This window comes from Ylistrum balloti, unplaced genomic scaffold (assembly GCF_031769215.1).
Source record: "Ylistrum balloti isolate Yb309-2 unplaced genomic scaffold, AGI_CSIRO_Ybal_v1 Utg370666, whole genome shotgun sequence".
Lineage (NCBI taxonomy): Eukaryota > Metazoa > Mollusca > Bivalvia > Pectinida > Pectinidae > Ylistrum > Ylistrum balloti.
The window spans coordinates 237,224-262,806 of NW_026782403.1; the positions used below are offsets into that span (position 1 = coordinate 237,224).

The 25,583-nt window shown below is 35.2% G+C and overlaps 1 protein-coding gene across 1 annotated transcript; it reads left to right on the forward strand.

Annotated features, from left to right (window-relative positions):
- Positions 1–649: 649 nt before the first annotated feature.
- LOC132557379 (unhealthy ribosome biogenesis protein 2 homolog) lies at positions 650–25,405 on the forward strand. The gene is made up of 27 exons (XM_060221882.1): positions 650–682; positions 1,232–1,375; positions 1,865–1,998; positions 2,389–2,512; positions 3,257–3,348; positions 3,681–3,923; positions 4,395–4,503; positions 4,710–4,861; positions 6,772–6,938; positions 7,800–7,978; positions 8,832–9,059; positions 9,440–9,586; positions 11,069–11,226; positions 12,201–12,332; positions 12,824–12,916; positions 14,141–14,255; positions 14,741–14,977; positions 15,339–15,446; positions 16,594–16,692; positions 18,436–18,690; positions 19,158–19,535; positions 20,487–20,609; positions 20,869–20,988; positions 21,552–21,732; positions 22,627–22,726; positions 23,264–23,375; positions 24,207–25,405. The coding sequence occupies exons 1-27, from the start codon at positions 680–682 to the stop codon at positions 24,360–24,362; spliced, it is 4,089 nt and encodes a 1,362-aa protein (XP_060077865.1). The 5' UTR covers positions 650–679; the 3' UTR covers positions 24,363–25,405.
- Positions 25,406–25,583: the final 178 nt, after the last annotated feature.

The window sequence follows — 25,583 nt, forward strand, 5'->3', positions numbered from 1 at the left end:
AGACAGTGTGTTGGTGTTGAAATGCTTATTTGATATTTTACATACACAAAAAGCACAACAACCCAGTAAATTTGGAAAGACAATCATAATCAAACCGTCTATATGTCAGGTGGGTAAATATCAAATTATATTAAAGGGCAAACTTGTCATTGTTTTGTGGATCTATAAAATATAAATGAACGTGCAATAATTGCTGTTTATCCTGCAGCTGACTCAACCATTGTCAGAACACACCTGCCACATATATTTTTGCTGTAATTTGACAGAATTACATTCTTGATTTACTTAGAATTTACATTTAACAACTTTTTATCATTTAACAACTTTTTATTCCAGAAGTTATATGTATCCCTTCAAAATTCTATGAGTTCAGGACTTTGGACTTTCCTGAAGATTTATCACTGGTTATGAACAGTACATATGTCATTACTTGCACCCTGCAATTAATAGACTCTTATATACACATGAACTGATGTATTTTTCTGTTTACATAGTTTGACTATGTGAGACAATTAATATTTATAGGAATCTGATATTTTTGTGACAGGTACTGATAAGTGCCCTGACAGATCCCAAGGTTTATGCAGAGTCTGATGTCCTTAGCCTTGTTATTGGCTGTTGCTATGCTATAATACACTCACAATGTCTAGCTTATGTCTTCACCACCAAGTATGAACATATGGTAAGTCTGTGTCCTTTTTATAAACATATTGTATGGATATCATCGGTAATCATATCACTATGTTTTTGTTTAGAGTATTTGTCCATTCATCAGTTCAACATCAAATTCTTTATGAAGTAGTTTAGGTTATGGCTACAAGTATTTCTCTGCTCGGTAAATTGCGCCATAAATTTTGATGTCCCTTCCTGACGAGCACAGGTTGGAAATCATCTTCTGTGTTAATCTGCTTTTGGTATTGAAATTATTTTAAAGATAATGTGCCATAGAGATGTTCAATAGTGCATATTAGTTCAGACTTTAATTTATCATCTGAATAGTGTGTACTAGTTCAAACTTTAATTTATCATCTGGATAGTGTGTACTAGTTCAAACTTTAATTTATCATCTGGATAGTGTGTACTAGTTCAAACTTTAATTTATCATCTGAATAGTGTGTACTAGTTCAAACTTTAATTTATGGTTTGAGCTGCTTGATGTAACTCTGGTATATGATACAACTGTAGTGACAAGAGATATTATTTGGCAGTGAATCTTTTTTTCTGTGTACAGGCAGGATTGTTGTCAGCTCTGGTCCAGATTACTGTCAGAAATGTCACCACTGGGCGTGAACCATCCTCAAATCTTGTCGAACTTCTGGAGAAAGTCATACATATTTATAAGGGTTCCCAGAGGGCTCACCCAAACCAGAAACAGGTCAGTATGCTCTTATTTCATTGGCTTATCAAGTGCTCAGCAAAATGAGAAATAGGAAGTTCACTATCATTCCATTAAATCCATGAAGTATCAACCAAGTAAGGACCATGTGGATTCACTGTTACTTTGATTTAAGATACTGTTCTCTCAAGTTAGAAACATATGGGTGCTCTATAATTTCCTAGGCTTTAACAGACTTCAACATTTATTCAAACAAGAACAATTATAATTGGATTAGTATAAATGGAAACAATTGAGACTATGGAGCTGAAATAGAAAAATGTAACATGTAAATTAATTTGAAGTTCTTATTCACAATGGGATCATTTGAACATGTCACAGTACTGGTATGAGAAGATTTAGTCACAAACATTATGTGTTATGACCTGAACTAGGTGTTTTTACTTATTTGATACATTTCATACTGTTTTTTCTCAACAGTTCAGATTAATTAATTCACTGTTTATATTTCAATGGCTTTTTTTATAGGTACTACAGATGGTTACTTCTAAACTGTTGGTGCCAGCAGTCATGTTGTGGGGCTGTACCCATTCAGACAAGGCTGAGATCAAGTCACTAGGAACAACACTTATAAACATCATACAGAATGGCATTTTTGACAAGTAAGTAAAAAGTAATGTTAGGCTTCAAGTCCAGACTGTAAAATAAAATGTTCACCAGGTAATAACAAGCAAGTACTGTATAATACAAAATGTCCCTGGGTACACATTTTATCAGTTTAGACCAAATATAGCTTTTTGAAGGTAAAACAATTTGTTAGATGTCAGAGAAATGTACACATAATTCTTTCAACTGAATCCTTATTTGATGCATTTTGTATTTGTGGTTAGTCTATAGCCACGAAAATTTACACAACAAAATTTCCTGTTATACAGTATGTGAATTAAGTGATGAATATGTGATTTTATAGTCATTTCTAAGACCCCTAATCTGTAATAGAAATTTGGTTAATAGATAAATCAGATGTTATTGAAGTATTTGTTTATTTACAGGGACCATCAGGTGAGCTTCAATATGTACCTGAGTACTGTCTGTGGTGAAGGCGAGTCAATGGCTTACTATCTCAGGACTATCGAAAACCTCTTCAATACAATATCCAGCATACTCGATGGCAAGGTGAGAACTTATATTACTTCATATTCTTGGTTGTTAGTGATTCTACCTCAAGTGATTTAGTCAAGTACAGACTTATTTCTTTACTATTAGGTGTTTGTAGTGTTAATATTTGTCAAATTTCTACAGTAATCAAGTGCAGTACATTTTTATAAACTTGTGTATATTATAGGTATTTTTACTGTACATCACTTGTGTTTTGCATGCGATTTGTTTTCGCGTAAAAACATGATGAGAGTAAATTGGGAGTTCAAATCCCTCGCAACAATATTTGTATGAAAATAACATGTTGATTCAGTTACTGATATCAGATTCTTGAAGAGTCCAGGTCTCAAAAAGCTCGTCAATTGTGAATGTAAAGTCATATCTAGGTCAGAGTTCACAAAAACTGAAGAGGGAGATTTGTGAAATAAGGTATTTTTAAGTGTAAGTGATTAATAGTATCAATATATTAAGTGGATTAAATTTAAGTGTATGTAATAATTTGTCTCCAAGGTTTTAAGAAGGTACCTAGTGGTATACAGAGCCTTATCAACATAAATATATTAAGAAACAGTGCTGGTTACTGCAGGCTGACTTCAGGAGTGGCTGTTTTTTGTTTTTTAATGTAGATAATGTGTTATAATCAAGTAGATAAACCACATATCAATGATATCTTTTCATGATTGACTAATTCAACTTTTATTTCATGTCAGATATAAAATGTCTGTATTTGAAAATTTCTGCTGATTTCTTTTGACTTTATAGCATGCCTTAAAACTGACGTCTAACAAGGACATGAGGTTGTTTACACTAGATTATCTCCCCTACTTCTTCAACGGCTTTATTCACCACAAGTGGTAAGTGTTTTATAGAAATGAAAAAATAACTCTAATTTTGTTGTTACAATCACTACTTGTGTTTCTCATACTTAATTGATTAGACCAAATGTAACAATACATGAAGACTTTTTGCCAAGTAACCAACTTCTGTACAGGCATTTTATTTCATGTGGGCTAATAATTTGTGGTGGTCCTGGTTTTGATTTAGTTCACTGGAATTAAAATATCATGCATGTATAGATATTGATATCTTTGTAGACAGGAGCTGCTACAAGGCGATCCTACCTCAAAGTGATCCTGGTTGTTTATGCGATGACAAACAAAAAAAATGATTTATCATTCTGTTTTAGTAACTCAGATAATATCACAGCCCACCGACTCTTCCTCTACATCTGCTCTCTGATTGGTGTAAAACTAGATGACAGCGACCCCTGTGAACAAGCACTTGAACCATCACTAATAAGGGTGATAACTGGCCTACTTAAGATGGTCCAGGAGGCAGATATTTATCATGTTGCTAATGACAATGCTGCTGGTGGACAGCAACTTCAGGCCTATAGGACCATACTGGATGTGGTATTGAGGAGTAGTAGGTAAGACATCCTAGCCAGTCTGGTGGAACTATAGTCACTGGGGTGAATCATAGTCACTGGGGTGAATTATAGTCACTGGAGTGAATCATAGTCACTGGGGTGAATCATAGTCACTGGGGGTCACTGGGATGAATTACAGTCACTGGGATGAATCACAGTCACTGGAGTGAATCATAGTCGCTAAGGTGAATCATAGTCACTGGGGTGAATCGTTTTGTCCTTTTTACTGACTTTATAATAAAATATCCACTAGTCCAAGAACCCAAATCTTTTCTATGAAATCATCTCAATCTTGCTTTCAAATTACGAGTTTGGCAAAATTGTCTGAATATATTGTTCCCTGTAGAGATTACGATGTTAATAAGTCTTTTGATACTGTATAATTGTTTAAGGCTTTTGATATGGTTTCTCAGAAACTAAACAAATATGTGGAAAAAGGAGCTAGAATTTGATATTGAATTTGATTTACAGCTGCCCAGAAGTGTTTGATTGCTTCCAACAGCTGCTGTACTTAAACCATATGATCCTGGAACCAAGACTTACTGAAGTTCTGCGTTTGTGTCTTCTGAATCAGGCCCAGGTAAAACATACATCACCATTACAGTCATTTAACACCTATTGTTGTGATACATATGGGTAATATTTATAAGTAAAACTGTTGTTGAAACCAACAATGCATATAACAAAGATATCATACACATGTTCTTGATAACAATTGTAGTTCTGTAGGTTTAAACATGACATGTCATGGAAATTTGAGGTGAACTTGATCTCTCTCTACTTCAGCAGTGTGATGTGGCTGACAAGTTTCTTACTGAGCTGATTTCTACCTATGGCAAGTTACGACAGGTTCCTAAATGGATAGAGAAAGTCCTGGCCACGGTGGAACAGTCCAACCTAACAACTTGGTCAGGCTTTCCATCCCTCTTCTCTGAAAGGTCAGAGGTCATGTTGTAATTACAGGATATATTGTATCTTATAAAGTGGGTGTAATGGTAATTACAGGGTGTAACATATTGCATTTAATGGGTGTAATGGTAATTACAGGGTGTAAAATTGCATTTAATTGGTGTGATAGTAATAACAGGGTGTAACATTGTATTTAATGGGTGTTATAGTGATTACAGGGTGTAACATTGTATTTGATGGGTGTGATGGTAATTACAGGGTGTAACATTGTATTTACCGGTAATGGGTGTAATAGTAATGACAGGGTGTAACATTGTGTTTACCGGTAATGGGTGTAATAGTAATTACAGGGTGTAACATTGTGTTTAATGGGTGTAATAGTAATTACAGGGTGTAACATTGTGTTTAATGGGTGTGATAGTAATTACAGGGTGTAACATTGTATTTAATGGGTGTGATAGTAATTACATGGTGTAACATTGTATTTAATGGGTGTAATAGTAATTACAGGGTGTAACATTGTATTTAATGGGTGTGATAGTAATAACAGGGTGTAACATTGTATTTAATGGGTGTTATAGTGATTACAGGGTGTAACATTGTATTTGATGGGTGTGATGGTAATTACAGGGTGTAACATTGTATTTACCATGACAGGGTGTAACATTGTGTTTACCGGTAATGGGTGTAATAGTAATTACAGGGTGTAACATTGTGTTTAATGGGTGTAATAGTAATTACAGGGTGTAACATTGTGTTTAATGGGTGTGATAGTAATTACAGGGTGTAACATTGTATTTAATGGGTGTGATAGTAATTACATGGTGTAACATTGTATTTAATGGGTGTAATAGTAATTACAGGGTGTAACATTGTATTTAATGGGTGTGATAGTAATAACAGGGTGTAACATTGTGTTTAATGGGTGTGATAGTAATTACAAGGTGTAACATTGTATTTAATGGGTGTTATAGTAATTACAGGGTGTAACATTGTATTTAATGGGTGTTATAGTGATTACAGGGTGTAACATTGTATTTAATGGGTGTTATAGTGATTACAGGGTGTAACATTGTATTTGATGGGTGTGATGGTAATTACAGGGTGTAACATTGTATTTACCGGTAATGGGTGTAATAGTAATGACAGGGTGTAACATTGTGTTTACCGGTAATGGGTGTAATAGTAATTACAGGGTGTAACATTGTGTTTAATAGTAATTACAGGGTGTAACATTGTGTTTAATGGGTGTGATAGTAATTACAGGGTGTAACATTGTATTTAATGGGTGTAATAGTAATTACATGGTGTAACATTGTATTTAATGGGTGTAATAGTAATTACAGGGTGTAACATTGTATTTAATGGGTGTGATAGTAATAACAGGGTGTAACATTGTGTTTAATGGGTGTGATAGTAATTACAAGGTGTAACATTGTATTTAATGGGTGTTATAGTAATTACAGGGTGTAACATTGTATTTAATGGGTGTTATAGTGATTACAGGGTGTAACATTGTATTTGATGGGTGTGATGGTAATTACAGGGTGTAACATTGTATTTACCGGTAATGGGTGTAATAGTAATTACAGGGTGTAACATTGTGTTTAATGGGTGTAATAGTAATTACAGGGTGTAACATTGTGTTTAATGGGTGTGATAGTAATTACAGGGTGTAACATTGTATTTAATGGGTGTAATAGTAATTACAGGGTGTAACATTGTGTTTAATGGGTGTGATAGTAATTACAGGGTGTAACATTGTATTTAATGGGTGTGATAGTAATTACAGGGTGTAACATTGTATGTAATGGGTGTGATAGTAATTACATGGTGTAACATTGTATTTAATGGGTGTAATAACTGTATGTGTGATGTACATTGGATAAGTTTGTATAAAGCTGGCCATGTGTAAACTTCTTTCTCATTACTGTTGTAGGTTTGGTGATGTGGTCCAGTCTCTACCCCAGGGAACCACAGTTGATATCTGGGAAAACCTGCTTCAAGTGATCACCAAGAAGTACCGACCACAGCTGGTGTCAGACTCAGGTAAAGGAGGCTATCAATGTAAAGATAAAAGATATTTCAGATGGAGATGTACATGGGGTGGGAATGAGGGAAGGAAACACCTATGACCCTGACAACTACAGTTGTATTTGTGCCATGTTTTTTACATTTGAAATTCCATTGAATGAAAATCACTTTCTTCCCTTTTTTCTCTGAATGTATTTAGCAAAACCGAATTTCAATTGTTAATATTTATTTTGAAAAACTTTTTTTGATATATGAAAGGCACTGAATATCTTAAAGGTGGTGTTGTCTGAAAGATGTTGGTCTATATCATAGACTATGACTTACTATTTGAATCTTTTGTGATAAGATAACCATTTATGATTTTTAGCATTTGTCTTTTACTCTTTAGTCTGTTTGATGTTATTTCCGTTTTGAATCGCTCTGCATTTCAACGGTTGATGGCTCTTATGACCTTTTATGTGTTGACAGGCCTTTCAGATTGTAATAATAATAATGATAGTAATAATCGATATTTGAAATTTCAAAATGCTTACCATATCAAGCTTAAAATACTAACAAGAAGAATTGAAATGTACAGAAATAGAGTTGTGATAGTGTACTATGTATCAGGTCATTCAAAGTGAAGACTGATCAAAATACCTTGTGGTAAGTCAGGGATAGCTTGTTGAAAAAGGTGCAGCTTAAATCCTTCCTTATAAAGAGCAATTGACTGTGGATTCCATTTGATTAAAAAAATCTTTTTAACAAAAATGAAATATGCTTTAAAAATTTAAGGTAGATGTTGTGTTAATTTTTTCTTTATGAATTGCAGCTAAAGTTTTTAAACAAGTTCGAGATCAATGACAATTCATTAAAACAGATGAGACAATTATATAAAAAAATGTACTTTATTTTTTATTTAAAATGTGTTATGTTATTGTGTATTATCCATAGGAAACTGGGGAAATAAGCTGGTGTGTATGGCTGACCTTGTACAGCTGTACCTGAGGAATGTACGTATAGTCGACTACTCCATCACAGACTCAACCTCAGTCAAGGTCAACCAGCTGATGACAGCCATGGAAACTGACGTTCTGGTTCCCTTGTTGGACCTGTGTTTAGAGAGTAAAAATGTAAGAAGATACAGGATGTCAGTTCTCTCTAGTCAATATTGGTTTACATGTATCAATATTTCTATACTGGGCAACAGTTTAAGCTTAATATGTGTAACTGTTTAAGGCCTAATGTTATTTTCGTCCTCCTAGGAGATCAAACTATTTGTTTTCGTCCAGTTGTAAATTGGCCCCTAAAATCATGACATATATTACACTATATATTACATGAACTTAAAACGTGCGCCTCTATCATGTTTTAGATTTGTTACCAAATGGGTGAAATGAGTGCCAGTAAACAAATGACAAAGTTTTCTGGTGTACAGTTATTAAACACCTTATATTATTAGACCAATGTTTCTATTTAAAATGAAGAAGTTTTATAAAAGAATTTCTAGTATGTGATTATAGAAAGGATTAATATGGGAGTGTTTATTTATATTATCTAGGAAAAGGAATATTTTGTTATGTTTTTTGTTGTCATTCTGAACCCTGATTGCATACTCATGCTGTGAACCCATGAGACAGAAGAGCCTGGGCTTGCTATATTTCATTGTAGGTTGTAAGAGGCTACTCTCTGTGGGAGCTTACCATGCAGGATCAGGTGTCGGGATTTCTGATGTTCTTTGTTTAGAGGATATTCAGAGAACCCAAAGATAAAACATCCTGTATCCTAGTGCATGTGCTGTTTGAGAGTTGTCTACCTTGCCGCTCGGGACCCTCCTATATATGTTCTATGTTTGATATATTTTTGGTCACCTATCTTGCCCCTTGGGACCCTCCTATTTTATGTTCCATGTTTGATATGTTTTTGGTCACCTATCTTGCCCCTTGGGACCCTCCTGTTTATGTTCTATGTTTAATATATTTCCAGTCGTGTACTTTGCCATTGGGGACACTCCTCTTATGTGGTGTGTGGGGTGAACTTGAGGTAATGCTCGGACAATACACACAGCGGCAAACAGGGTACAAACAAAAAAATCTTGATGGGATGAGCAAGGTCAGTCCAGTCATTCTCCACACTTACTGGTCAGCTGACAATTGGACAAAGCTACAAAAGGCAATAGACAAGTCTGAACACATGGATGTTAAGTACTGCTGGGTAAGGTGCAATATCCTTCTTGTTGAATCTTAGAACTATTTACATGTAGTATCAATAGGCTTTTCTAGTCTGAAAAAAATAAGAAAAAGAAAAAAACACTCAATTAAAATATACTTGTACTTGTGAATGCATAAAAACCTGGGATGAGACATTTCATATTAGAATAAACTTGTTTTAAATTTTGATTGAAGACTGATGACATTTATAGAGGACAAACATAGATAAGCTTGTGAGATTTTCTGCTGGCTGTTTGTATTTTGTTCAACATTTCTTGAATTTGATTTTTTGGCTGAAGAATGAAAAAAGTGACAATGAAATAAGGAATTTATAGAGATGTTTGTAAAATTGTGTGACTGAGATTATTTCCCTTTGTGTTTCAGGATCTCCTAGTCCACCAGGTACTGAGGGTCACTCTACTCTCTGTTACAATGGCCTCTACTGATCTGTCCACCCTTCTGACTGGAGTTCTAGATCAGCTTTTCACAGTGACAATTGATAACTTTGCAGGGCATGAGTGGGATGGAAAAGTAAGTATATTTTTTCCTTGATACATTATTATTTGTAGTTATTGGAGAGTGAGTTTCATCACTAACCATTTACTGTAGTCAGCTTTTCTATCTTATGCATTTACATACAGTATGCTTGAAAACACCGACCAATCAGTTCCTTGCTTTCAGTTAGTGACACATACACATAAGATGTCTAGTTGCTCCAATCTGTCCAAAGTGAAATCATTTGTTGAGATATAGTGGACTAGACAGGTGCATCATAACTTATGATATCACTACACATTACAATATACCCAATTGAGTTCATTCCTATTATAGTACATCTAAGGTAACTATAGTTGGTGATCAAAGAAGGCTCGTTTTGTTAAGTTAGGGGGACAACTCCGTCAGTCAAGTACTAGATTATTCAGATTATTTGAAATCAGTGAAGGTCCAAGGTCTGTAGATTAGATCAAGGCTTTTTGTAGTGTTTATGAGGAAGCTGCGATCTGTGCTGTTTGGGTTTTGTCCTTAGTCAAGGCATTTTCCCCTGTTGCTTCAAATCACATGTGATGGGCCTCTGATATGTAGTCCAGTGTCATTATCTCACCTCAAAATTACCCTGGCTGTTTAATGTTGTGTAATGGTCCATAGATCATCAGTACTTAAGTCAATTCTAATGAAACTTGTTGTCATACAGTGGAACTTACCAAATTTGACACATAAGGTGTTTCGAGACCTATGGAAACATAGTGGAGGTTTCTGATTGGTCAAAAATGAGATTACCTGATTGACCAAATAATTATTGATCTGTGTATATGTAGTTTTGTATTTGCCCATAAGATAAAGACCCATATAAACTTTTATAATGTAATGTGTATGGAAAGGTGACCAAATAAGATCTGTGTATATGTAGTTTTGTATTTGACCATAAGATAAAGACCCATATAAACTTTTATAATGTAATGTGTATGGAAAGGTGACCAAATAAGATCTGTGTATATGTAGTTTTGTATTTGACCATAAGATAAAGACCCATATAAACTTTTATAATGTAATGTGTATGGAAAGGTGACCAAATAAGATCTGTGTATATGTAGTTTTGTATTTGACCATAAGATAAAGACCCATATAAACTTTTATAATGTAATGTGTATGGAAAGGAGATGGAGCATGTCATAAGACAATGGTACATGTCTGGGGAAATTCAAGGTCATTCCTAAAAATGTTGAGGCCATTGGAACTAAACCAGATGGGATGGGAAAGGGGATAGGTCATCCTCAGGATGACAGTTCAAGTTCATTTAACTGATATACACTTGTACCTCGTTACTCAAACTCATGTAACTCAAAGACACTGTAATATTTTAAGTCTGTCCTGGCCAAACCTCACACTAAATATTTAGACTTACTTAAAGTTTTAGCACAGTCTTGCTGACTTCAAGATAATGAGGTTCGACTGTAAGTTTATTCTTGCTTGTAATGTTGCTGAAATAATGCTGAATTTTTTGTCCTTATAAAGGTGTTCAGTGTAACTAAACAAAACTGCAATACAGCGAAGTGGAGTCTGCTTGAGATGTCTCTGCCTTTGGTGACCCAGTGTCTGGAGGGGCGACATATTAAGATAATTGCTGATTTTATAGTGCAGCTGTATCTGGATGACAGTGTCCAAAGTGAAAGGTAGGAACATCCAAAGTTAGGTAATGACATTGTAGGTAACAGTGGAGTTCAGGACGAGATTTCATGTGTGGTAGCTAGGGGATGTCAAATGGGATAGATAGTGAAGGGGCCAGAAGGGGTTACTATAGTGAGGATTGGGAGTCACTTGTGGGGGAGGAATGATTGGGATGAATGTTGAGGAGTTGGGATTCTAATTCCTGTTGTGACGCTGGAGAATTACCGAGGTACTGTGGCTTGGGTATGCTGAATGAACATGATATTAAGGAGTTGGGAAGCAGTATCCAAATTCCGGTTGTGGAGCTGGAGTATCACTTGTGATAAGGGGATGGTGAGTGGTATACATGTCGAAGGGTCAGAATATCCTTTTTCCTTTAGTGTAGTAGGGGATGATGAGTGGGTATTGAGGGGTAGGAACATCCAAATTTCTATGGTGATCATTAAAGGATGTTCTGAAGCAATTGTTTTCGTTCTTTATGGAACATAGATGGTGTTCGCAATAATTACAAGTTTTACACATTAATTTAAAGCAAATATAGCTAATAACCTGAAAGATTTTGAAAAAGCAAAAAGGTATTTAATAGTAACTTTGTTAATAATAATTTAGTTAACTTTATCTCCACCATTTAATTATTTGTAGGTGGTAGAGGAGGGGGGCATTTAGTGTTAACCATGTCTGTCTGTCCTGTCTGTCTCTTTGCACAGCACTCCATCCTGTCCTGTTTCCAAACCAATGTCAATGTTGAGAACCTTTCAATAGATTTAATTGTTATATACCCCATAGTATCATAACATCAAGTTCTACACTAGATCAGATTCTGTTTTGCATTGGAGCAGGGGCAGATATTTTCTGGATGAGCATACATCTAACTGTTGTTTAGAGAATACATTTTTATTACATATACATGTACCTATGTTGTAAAACAACTTCAAATTTGAAAATATTGCTTTTCTAATTTAAAGATTTGTTTTTCCAGAATCTGCATGAGACGAATTGGTGACAGAATCATGGAAGGCTATGTTTTTAGGCAGAATAGAGAAATCCAATCCTCCATCCTGACAGCTGTGTTGAAATGTATCAGTGTAGCGTTAAAACCTAATGTCAAGGTGTAAGTAACATCATTTCATAAAGCGGTACATCCACAGGTGTTTTATAGGTGTTGAACTCCTTCCAATTCTACCAGACTTCTATTTTTTGTCACAGTTTTTTCTCCTGTAGAAAAAGAAAAAAACCCTACCTGTCAGTCACAAGAACTTAAAAAAGATATGATTCTCTTGTCATGCTTTTGATGCTTGCAGGTAAAGTACGACAAACCCATTTCCTAACAATTTCAGTGAGATGGTTTTCCTATATTGGTTTCACTATATATCATTACAACCAGAGGTTAAATGTGTGAATATTTTTTGTGTGTTTTGCTAAAGTTTATGATATCTGTCTTGTTTTCACTTTTAAAAGTCATGTGATGTCATCACATTTTAAGAATTTTCCACGAAATTGGGAGAGGGGACTTAGTCTCTAGGTTTAACATAGAGATGACAAATGGTATACAGATTACACTGTTTATTTTGGTTACATGTATGTTGTGTGTTTACATTTCAGTGGCAAGAAGAAGAAGAGTGATTTATCAGTAGTATATCAGGTTTTAGGGAATCTAGGCGATTCAGACAAAGTTTGGACACAAGATATGGACAGGTAAGTTTACAGGTGTTTTTAGAAATATCAAAGAGATTCAGACAAAGTTTGGACACAGGATATGGACAGGTAAGTTTACAGGTGTTTTAGAAATATCAAAGGGATTCAAACAAAGCGTGGACATAGGATATGGACCGGTAAGTTTACAGGTGTTTTAGAAATATCAAGGGAATTCAGACAAAGTTTAGACAGAGGATATGGAGTGGTAAGTTTGAAGGTATTCTAGAGAGATGAATGTGTATTGGACTTCTCTAATACTCTGCTTCCTCACCTAGACCAAACAATATCTGGACATACCATCCAAATGGGACAGTTTATAATGTATGCAAATTAGGAACAGTGATTATACATGTTTTGTAGTATTACTGAAAGTTTCACTTTAAGTCATTTTTTGTTAATGTGTGAGTCAGAACGAAGCAAATGGGTAGACATAGTTGAGCATGTAGTCTAGTCAATGGGAGTTCAATGCTGGAGTTTATTATGTCTCACAGTCAGTTAATCTAGATAGATACTTGATAATTATTTGACTTTTTATCTCTGATATTTTACATTTGTCTTGGTTGTGGATTGTCAATAGGGATTCAGATTTGTGCTGCTCCACCTGTTTAAACACGGGTATCTCTAGATATTATATATACTGTGAGATTTTGATTCACTGTGATAATATTTGCTGAGTGTTTATTATAATGAAATATATAAGCACTGCGAGTATACCATAAGTATTAGGTCTCCTGCACATGATAAGACGGTCGGGTTGTACAGTGGTAATGCACTCACCTTTCACCTAGCCGACCGGGGTTCGATTCCCGGAATGGAAGTGAAAAGGTAAGGGGTCACCTGCCCGACGACGTGGGTTTTCCCCGTGTACTCCGGTTTCATCCCACAATAAGACCTGCGCTTATATCCGGGCCAACAAAAGCGATTAGTATAAGTTGACATAACTTGTTTTGCAATTGTTGTAAAATAAATAAAGTTTATATATATTATAAGGTAGTCCCAAGGCCTAAATATTTCAGTCAACAACACCACCAATAAAGCGTTTTATAAATATGCACAATTAACATTTTCTTTTTGGCATGGTACTTGTTATTGAATATGGGACATTGATGTTAAAATGACAGGATTTTTTAAGTGATTAAGTCCTTCCATGGCTACTTTAGAACGTCTTAAACATTTGAAATAAATGTCTAGCTGTATTTCACTTGGTAACTTTTTTGTTTGTAGCACAAAGTTGGAATTTCTACAGAACATCACTACGACAGTGGGTGACCTCCTGTCTAGTGACAATGACCTAGTGGTGTCTCCATCAGTCATCTCCAATGTAGGCAAGATGATCCAGGTACTGTGTCGTAATCTATTTTCACCATCAGATCTTCAGATCTTTCTATAATTAGTATGTCATTGATTAATCAATTAATTGATTAATTCATTCATTCTAAAATTCATACAGTTGACTTTATCTATGAACTGTTGCTTGTCATAGTTCTGATACATCATGATGAGAACCTGGTAAAGTTGTAAATGAAATATCTTGTACAATATCTGATCTGTGTGTATCTGTCACAATAGATAAGATTAAACTTTAATTCTCTATACATCGTGTTAATTGTGGTTAGACATTCTTAATCAAAGTAGATTTTATTGTCAGAAAGAATTTCAGTATGATGGCTTCTGTTATCTACATCATATTCTACAATCACATATCTAAATTTTGTTGTCTGGTCGTGGTATTATCTATAAGTGATCGTAAAGAAAAATGAAATTGACATGTTTGTAACTGAATCAACAGGTGTGTAATTGTGTATTGACGTTTTTGTTTTACAGCTCCTGTCACTTTTGCCAATAGAAACTTTCAATTCTTCAGACCAGCACAGATGTATTCTGGGGCTGACCGTTATTCTGCACACTCTGCGTGGATCAGTTGATACAGATCTGAAGGTTGTAGAGAAGTGTGCTGGTCTCATGGCTGTTATCATGGAGGCAGGACACACACCTGTGTTTCAGATGCTGGATCTGGTGACATATTTGGACTGGTTAGATAAACTGTACTTGTGCTGTCAGGTGAGGAAACTGGCTGTTGATGTCACAGAATTGTACGACTCAATGTAGCCTAGTGAAAACTACATCTGACAACTGGTCATGTCCAGAGTTATTGCCCTTTGTTAAAAATTTTGTATCATGAGCAGAGCTTTGCTTGCATTAAAACTAAAATCATTATACTTGGTGTATATGTTGGTCATCCTAAGAAAATGTGCAGTATACTAAATTCAGGGAACAGAATTATTGTCTATTGTTAAAATTTTGTGTCCAAAAAGTCATTCATTCAGTTTCACTGATACTCTTATTTGAAGTAATAGAAAGCACATTTTTTTATCTCAAAATTAAGATAAAAGTTTGAAGCAAACCTACATTTGTATTCTAGGTCTGCTCTGCTCTGGAGATGAGGATGAAGTTATTACTGGAAGTGACCTGTAGAACAGTAGTAATGGATTACAAGGCTCTCCCGAAACTTACTGCCTACAGTAACAAGGTAACAGCTCTCCTAAAATTTACTGCCTACGGTAACAAGGTAACAGCTTCTCAAAACTTACTGCCTACAGTAACAAGGTAACAGCTCTCCCCAAACTTACTTCCCACAGTAACAAGGTAACAGCTCTCCTCAAACTTACTGCCTACAGTACCAAGGTAACAGCTCTCCTCAAACTTACTGCCTACAGTTACAAGGTAACAGCTCTCCCCAAACGTACTGCCCACAGTAACAAGATAACAGCTCTCCTCAAACTTACTGCCCACAGTAACAAGGTAACAGCTCTCCCCAAACTTACTGTCCACAGTAACAAGGTAACAGCTCTTCCCAAACTTACTACCCACAGTAACAAGGTAACAGCTCTCCTCAAACTTACAGCCTACAGTAACAAGGTGACAGCTCTCCCCAAACTTACTACCTACAGTAACAAGGTAACAGCTCTCCCCTAACTTACAGCCTACAGTAACAAGGTGACAGCTCTCCCCAAACTTACTACCTACAGTAACAAGGTAACAGCTCTCCCGAAACTTACTACCAACAGTAGCAAGGTAACAGCTCTCCCCAAACTTACTGCCCACAGTAACAAGGTAACTGCTCTCCCGAAACTTACAGCCTACAGTAACAAGGTAATAGCTCTCCCCAAAATTACTGCTTACATTTACAAGCTCTCCCAAAAACCAACAATTACAGTTAAAAGGTACAAAAAACCTCAATACAAATTATAATTAGTGAAGGTTAGTAATATAGCGATACACCCAGTGCTAATTTCACCTTTTCATCTACGCTAGTGTTAAATATCCTTTTTGTAATAAACCGAGACACCATTTGTACCTATATTTAAACAGTAAAATTTGTTTAATGGGAGATAACTCTGTAACCCAAAACACAGTTGTAATGATAAAGCATATATAGATATCCTACAGATTACATCACCGTGTTGATATTAAGTCTTGATATTGAAATGTTTCTGCACTTAGAGGTGATTCTTTTCCATGTCTACTGTTTTATTGGCTTTTTCAGATTTACTCTTACTATGTGATGATCTGAGATACAGACACGATCTTGTAGTGTAACTTGTTGAGCATTCATATATATCACTGAGAAATTTTTTATTGATAAAGATTGTCAAAGAAACCCTGTTATATTTCAGATCAGAGAAAAGATAGCAGACTTTAAGAAAAAGAAGACTGATAATAGTTTGGATGGTTGCATGATTATAGTGTCCTGCTGTTTAAATCAGCTAGAAAGAGTAAGTGTACTGGTCTGCTTTATATACAGGATAGTTTCAAAAGAAACTTGACTTGTGAATCCCAGAGGAAATACCCAGTATATTGTAATTTTGGAGATAGAAAGACTAATATATCACACACTATATTTAGACATCATTGTAGTCAATTCAATTGTGACTTGTTTCATCTCACCAATAGTCAACATTGTAATTGTTGAAATCATTGTGAGAGTTTTTAGTGTTATTTCTTTGAATGTGAAAACTACAGTTGTGGTAACGCACAATGCACCAAATACTTTGTGTGCACAACTGTGCGATAGGGTCGCACATTTTTGTGTGGTTTGGTAAAAATGGTTGGCTAATATTATGGATTGAAAATAAAACAGAAAATTCATGAAGTCATTACTTTATAGCGAACACATGATCGTTAAAATTGATTAGTGATTATAAAAGTTGTTTTTAATTCAAAAGTTTATGAAATAACGCTGGACCTGCAGTAGTTAGTCTTATCGTATATATTTCACACCTCAGAAAGTGACAGGTAGTGATGCCTTGGGCAACAAAAGTTCACCTGTATACAGGTATATACTTGACAGTACTTCATCCATACCAGCTGGGTCGCCCTTGTAACAAACTTAACTCTTAGATTTACCTTAGTATATATTCTTTGTTTACAAAATGAATGAAAAACGAGAGTAATACAAAAGTAATGAAAATAAAATTTCCTTTCTGACGTTATGAAGTTTTAAATGATTCATTGCTGTGACACACAGAGATGTCCGTTTAATTTTTACATATATAATGTATATATATTTTATGTCCATACCTTAAGGCTGGTCACGTGTTGCTCTTTGTAAACGAATACTTAAAATTACGAGTACATCTAACTTTTCATTGCGTATCTGATATATCTACAAGTGTCCAGCCTATATATTAATGGCTTAATTAGGAAATATACTTACTTGTATTCTTATATAATTAGAAAATAGAGAAACTCCATCCCACACTTATTTATAAACCATTTCTAAATTTATATCAACTACGATAGAATGGCACATTTGTGGGATAGAAACACAGAATGTACACACAAATGTGCGATAGCTCGTTTCAGCCAATTTTCCTATTGTGTATACATTGTGTGCAAATCATGCAGACATTTTGAGTACATCACACGATCTCACTAGTATAACCTTTTTTGGTCAGTTCCGAAACTTGTTGAAATTCATTTATAAATATTTTTACATGGTAATAAATTGTATGCTGATGATATTGATATTTTGAGACATGTGCATCATTAAATCCAGTAAAAGATTTAAAACGTGTATAACTATTTGTTTCTGTCCAAGTTGATTGAATTTTGTAATTATCTTATGTCAGGAGAGGGCATTTCTTCAGCTGTAATAACTTTTGTCCAATTCTCTTGTCATTATTTAGATAATAACATATGTTTAAATTAAAAATCTAAACAGGATTGTTTAATGTGCACTTATACCTTGATCAAGTAAAATCTGTAAGCCCACCCCCTCCAGGGCTTGCTATAGAATACATATGTTAGTTGAATATGGAGTAAAATTACACAAAAACAGTAAATAATGTTTGTATTGAAATGTTGTCAGTTGCTATCAATCATTTGTGGTGTTGTTATTTTAATTTTGAAATATTAATATGATTTGAAATATGTTTAAAAATTCTAAAATAACAAAAAAATAATTTGAAGAAAAATTGTTGTCAAGATACTTCATGTTTGAATCTTTTGTTTACTAGTCGCTGAAAAAGTCATTCTTACCTGCGAGTGTGAGAGAGATCTGCGAGACCTGTTTACTGCATCTCATTGGCGTTACCATCAAGTTTGTTGCCTCTAAGAAAACAGATCCAACAAAGCTACCACTGGCCGCTGTCAGTTGCTATGCAACAACTTTGAAATGCTGTTCCTTTGGGGAGGAGATGACCGAGGTGGAAAAAACAGTTCGGGACAGTTTTCATCTTCTGTTGAATTGGTCATTGAAAGTTTTACAACAGGTAGATAGCACCAAATATTTACGCAAATAGTCAAAAACCTAAAATGCATGTCTGTTTGAAATCATAATTGTGACATTTAAGAACTTGTAAAACTTTAATGTTTTTGCTCTTGGGGCTTTTAAAATCTACTTGCCCAGTGATATGAACATATCGTAAATCATATACCTGTGTACATATTTATTGTACATTTTATCCCTCATTGTCCTCTGGCACTAAGTCTTCTTATACGTTTAACAGGAGACTATTAGTTGTCTCTTCATATGATAGCCATGCACTTGCACTATGACCCGCAGTTCAGATTTAGAAAGATCGTTTGATGGATACAAATTGTCTCCTGTATTGTACCTGTATTGTTATAATTTTACTATGGAGCATGGTAGATGCATATGTTACTCAGTTACAATCAAACTCATCTCTTGTGCTTGCTATAAAGACAACTTTATAAGTTTGATTTATTATGATTACAGGAGGATGTGGGACATAGTAGCCAGTCAGAGGCTCTGAACTTATTGTCTGTGATTTGCTGTAGCCATGGAATGCTAACAGAGCTGTTTACAACTGACCACAAGGCTCAGGTCTGGGACATACTCATGGCCCTGTTTAAGAGGGTACTTACTTCACAGAAAACAACGATGTCATTGACCAGCGTGGAAAATAAACCTGATGATACAAATTTACCGGACTGGAGAATTCATAGGAGGATACTGCTGTACAACGGCCAGTTAACTGACCAGCAGTGGACACCAGTCATTCTTACCCAGCTTCAGGAAACTGTAGCCGCTTTAATACCTTCCTGTGAGACTGACCAGTTCCAGGACATGATAAACAGCCTTCTTACTCAGACAGTAGGTGTTAGACAGTGTCACCTGTTGTTGTTTAAACCTAGGTGTTAGACAATGTCTCATGTTGTCTGTCCATCCGTCTGTCCTGTCTCATTATGGCCAATCCCATGTTCTTATTGCATGTCTTAGCAAGTTTAGTTTATATTAGTTGTATAGTTTGACAACATCAAGTTCTACACCTGATGCATAGGAGAGGGGACATTCATGTGTTACTGTTATTTTCTGGTAATTTATAAAAATTGTAATTTTTTCCAACACTGATAATAGTTGCTTTATATCTGGTTGCAAGAATATACTTGTGTGATCCAAAGTTATCAGAATGTGATGGACACATGTTGTTCCCCCTGTGTAGTGTCTCATCAGAATGTGATGGACACATGTTGTTCCCCCTGTGTAGTGTCTTATCAGAATATGATGGACACATGTTGTTCCCCCTGTGTAGTGTCTTATCAGAATATGATGGACACATGTTGTTCCACATCTGTAGTGTCTTATCAGAATAGGATGGACACATGTTGTTCCCCCTGTGTAGTGTCTTATCAGAATGTGATTGACACATGTTGTTCCCCCTGTGTAGTGTCATATCAGAATATGATGGACACATGTTGTTCCACACCTGTAGTGTCTTATCAGAATATGATGGACACATGTTGTTCCCCCTGTGTAGTGTCTTATCAGAATAGGATGGACACATGTTGTTCCCCCTGTGTAGTGTCTTATCAGAATGTGATGGAAACCTGTTGTTCCCCCTGTGTAGTGTCTTATCAGAATGTGGTGGAAACATGTTGTTCCCCCTGTGTAGTGTCTTATCAGAATGTGATGGACACATATTGTTTCAACTCTGTAGTGTTTTATCACCTGCTCCTATGAAAATGAAGGATGATAGTTGAATGTCTATGATAATGTTACTCTGATGTAATAGTTTGGCTGATGTACTTCCTTGTACCTCCCCAGGGTGTAGAGTATATAGGGACAGGTACACAACAGCTAGCCTCCACCTTGTACATCTGGCAGCAGCTGCTGAACTTTGATCTCTCGCCGAACCAGAGCAGTGTCGTAGTTCATGCTGTGAAAAACGTAAGTTAAATGATACCAATTATGTTAACGTTTGTGAAGTGAAATGTAAATAATTTTAATAATATGTGGTAAACTATTTTCTCATCAATAGTCATCTGAATCTTTGATATTATGTGGATGTTTAGTCCCTGGAATCCTGATGAAAATGAACTCTGGGATTATTTGATTATTTTGGATGCAGTGTAATATTTTGCTTAAAAGATATGAACATGACGTCTTTAATTGCTATGAAATGTTACCCTGGCTTCATTTATTGTAGCTGATGTTGAACTGTGTATCGTTGATGCAGCATGTAAACGGTATAGATGATGAGGGCTTGATCAGTTCTCTAGCTGTCCCAGTACTAACCACACTGGTCCGGATGCTGGAGTTTGGGCCTGTGAGTACTAACACTTCATTAAGTCACTGAACATATAGCAATGGTTTAATATGAAATAAAGTTCAGGAATAGAGTTATAGAACTTTATAAAATGTAATGATAATTCAGAGGTAAGATTTGAAAAGTTTTAGGTAGAATATCAATCAAGTCAATGTCCAAGAAGGAACTGAAATGTAAAGTGTATATAATACACATTGAAGAGGAAAATAGTTAAATATAACCAGGGGTTACTGTGGGGACTCATTCAGTGGGACAGGTCTTATTGTCAGTATCTCATTTGAGTGGAATTATCTATATAAATGAATTGGCAACTGATGATGAGTTTTTGATTTTTTGTTTCCAGAAGTATATTTGAAATTTCGAGTGGTTTTTGTTTTAAAGCATGGTAGAATATAACAATACCTGTGAGAGATTGATTGTGTAAAGGTATATTGATAAATGGTTAAACATTTATATGAATATATCATGGAGATGTGATTATACCTGAACCCATTAACACCTATCTGACAACCATTCTCACCTGTCTGTGATATACATTGTACAAATATTCTTCTCTATTGTAGAAACTGATGTCATCATACACTGCCTCTATGGCTCTCCACTGTTGCCAGTTCACTCCATTAGATGGCAGCACGAGTTTTGTCCCAGCATTCCATGCTGTGTACAATGTTCTCAATGCCCTGTTGGTACATCATACAAACACTGTTTACAGTGTTATCCCCTCCTTCCTCAGCTGCACCAAACATATCCTTTTACACTACAGTAGAGTACAGGTAAACTGTCTAGCTATCCAGGTAGATAACATCATGTCTGGTGAATTTTGAGTGGAGTTGGTGTGAGTTTCAACTCCTTTATGATAAAAATGTATCAAGATCACAATTGATCCTGACAAGATCACTTGGTAATATTTTGCTACAATCACTCACAAGATTCTGAACTAAGATAGTTGTATGTTCATAGTTGCTTTTCTAGCTCTATAAGATCCCCTCTAATTCCATCTTCTAGGGATTGCCAATATTTTCCAAAACTGAATCAGTGTCGGGGCTAGCAAGAAGACTAATGTACTCACAATGTCTCCACAAGATTATTAAGGTACAACTTTGTAACAATGCTTATGGTACATTATGCATTACCCTAAGTTCATTGTTAGGAAATGAATACTGATGTGAATGAGAAGAAATAAAAGTTTGGTCTTGAATTTAAATGAAGATTGTCTGTTACCTAACGAATATTATAAATAAAAATTGTTGATACAAAAACTGAAAACTGTCAATGCTCCACCATTTTCATTTTTTAAGAGATTTTGATAAGATGTTATACAGAAGTCAACAATATTCTTGTAATGGTTTCTGATCCAGTGTTCTTCTGTTACGGTCAAGGCCACAGCTTATATGTACAGAATATAAACAATTATCCATTTAATGGTTTCTGATCCAGTGTTCCTATGTTACGGTCAAGGCCACAGCTTATATGTACAGAATATAAACAATTATATATTTAATGGTTTCTGATCCAGTGTTCCTATGTTACGGTCAAGGCCACAGCTTATATGTACAGAATATAAACAATTATATATTTAATGATTAAGTGGCTTCATTTCTGAGAATAAGAAAAAATTGTGCTCCCTAACTTGTGTACGTTTGCTGAAAGTGGTGGTTAACCGAGGTGACCAGGAGAGAATCGGTCAGGATCCGGATGTGTTAACCAAGCTGATAGACTGTACACTTCTGTTTGATAGGTATACTTCATAAACTACAATTTTATCTCTATTTCTCTTGGTTACATAGATTTATATGATGTAATTAATGACAAATTTTGTAAAAATTCACAAGAAGAAAAGTTCTATTCACTTGACAGTGTAGATGTAAGTTGCCAGACTGAAATCTTATGTTAAGTACATAAGATATGTACCGATGTTTAAGACATGGTTGATTTTGCCTTCGTTACAGAGGAAGACAGTACAACATCAGTAATGTTATGTATATTTTGAAATGTTTGGACATTTTTTACCAAAAAATAAGCAAAGAACAGAACATTCCCTTTATAGAACATCATAAATTTCTCAATTGTCACAGGCAATTTGGAAAAGTAAATGTCATTTGTGCTCAGACATGTTAAGTAACATTTTACAGAAGAAACTTGATTAAAGGTAGTATAGTCCTCTGTATTGTACTTTTTTAAGGTGAAAAATATCTGCTATCAGCAGTTTTCTGACTTCATGCCAGCTCTATGTTGTATCTTAGATATATTTCAGTGTTATACTTGTATGTTAAAGGTTGTGTCAGCTGATCAGTACACACAAGCGAGATTTTAACAAAGTGGCTGGTTACCTTGTATCTGACTATGTATGTGAAGTACAGAAGGTCTCTCTCCATCCAGATGTAAAGGTCAGTGTGACTCCTAGTCAGATTTACTCCTCGATCCCAATTTAAATTTAAATAAAAAAGACATTTTGATTTGCTTCGAGAGTCTTTTTATAAAGGCCAGCATGTTATCTTTGAAGCCCTCCATTTCATGGTTCATTGATTTCAATTTAATGTTGATTATTAATGTCATGCTTCAGTTGATTTGTTCTATTAGGGGTGCATCAATGTCAAAGGCATAGTTTAGGTGATACGATGCCTCCTGATTTACTTCACTGAACGTATGATTCATAGTTAAGTATTTGATTGAAAGTGTCCTAAAATGTAGATACATTAGTTTACAAAAATGGTTTGATGTTCTTTTAGAAGACCTTATGGATGTATTTTGTCACTGATGTGTCATATGAAAGAGTAGATAGGACCATGTGTCATATATAAAATGTGTCATATGGTGTCTCATATATTGTATTTATAAGTGTCTTATAAACATGTAGATAGGACCATTTGTCTTATATGTAGTGTTTATAAACAATGTCATCTGATGTCTTAGAAAGTGTCTCTACACAAGTGCCTTATAAACAGGTAGATAGGACCATGTGTCTTCTATGTAGTGTTTATAAAAAGTGTCATCTGATGTCTTAGAAAGTATCTATGTAAGCGTCTTCCCTGACTGTTCACACATTACCCATCCTTTACATGTTGAATTATTAACAAAATGATGATATCTGAGTGTCAGAAAGTACAAGAATTCTGTAAAAAGATATTTTACATGGTGTGTGTATCACTGTAATATAACATTATCTTTTTTTGTCAAGGCACCTATTAACTGTTTGTATTGGTCATTGTTTGTTACAGAAGACCCTAGTCCCGGCGGTGTATAAATTGTTGGATCTTTGTGACAAGTTCAGTATTTCTCAGCTCCACACTGTACTGCAGACAGGTGTGAAAGAAGTTTTTAAAGTTCTTTATGACGACTATACAAAATACTTCAAGTACACTGAGAAATCCTGAGACGAGGTGAGCTAAACCACTGGGTCCTCTAGACAGTGCTTCAGTGCCATCATCAGTCTTACAACAAGAGGGCACATCTCTATTTGTCTTCTAGCAGGATAAACTAACTGCTTTTAACCAGTAGGACCAGTGTTGAGGGATCACTGATGACAAACAAGGTCCTCCCTACAGACTGAGGTATTCTGCAAATACCGAGGAGAGGGCATGTAAGTCCTCATGTCCAGTTATGATAAGCTCAGCAGTCTGCTGGGCACAGCTAACATAAAGAAACCCACAAGGTCCTTGTCAGTGTCAGTGGCAAGTCCAGGCATTTCTTATCAAAATAAAGTTGATGATTATGATGGAGTCTGGAAGTTGGTCAAGTATTGTTCCTTGGCTGAAACTAGCAAAGAAAGTGGATAACCAGAGCACAGTATAAAATATATGAACCAAATACTGGGTAATGGCTATGAGAACTTTGGGGAAACAATGAGGAGAGTTAAGTTGTTATGTAATGTTAAGTGTCTAACTGTGGGAAATCTAAGGATGGCTATCACGGAAGACTGTCAAATGTGGATATCATAGAAGACTGCCAAATGTGGTGTAAGACTTATATAAACAAGAACATCCCACACAATTAATGATACCAATTAGAATGTTTGTATCAGTTCCTGAATGTTTTATCGTCTACTACAGTTAGTTGAGAACAATGTTTGTGCTCTCTTACACTCGAGAACATCTGTGATATTTTTAAGGTGCATGTTTTATGTGATAAAACTGGTTGCAGCTGTACATTTGTTGGTACATAGAGAATAAAACAATAATCTCCATGTTTTATGTATGTGGTCTGTTTCCAAGCATGAGATTCTACATACCCTATCACATATAAATGTTTAGAACAATGTCTGTAATAATTACATGATATTGAAGCTTTGAATATTATAAATTTCCTGCTGGTATACTGAGTGAATGTATGCAGCAAGGTGGAACGTTGCCATTGACTTTGTTTCATCAAGAAATGAAAATTAAAAAAAAATGGCAAATCAGAAAAGCGCATTTGGCATACCAACAAAGAAAAATAAATTATTAATAAATGAAAATTCATTTCCATAATGAATTACGTTTTCGTGTTCTTTTATGAATACATTATACAAAAAGAGTCGACAAAGTGTAATAGCTTTATAGATACTGTAAGTAACATAGGTTGACCTGAACAATTCATTTGCATACTTGAGTAAGAGA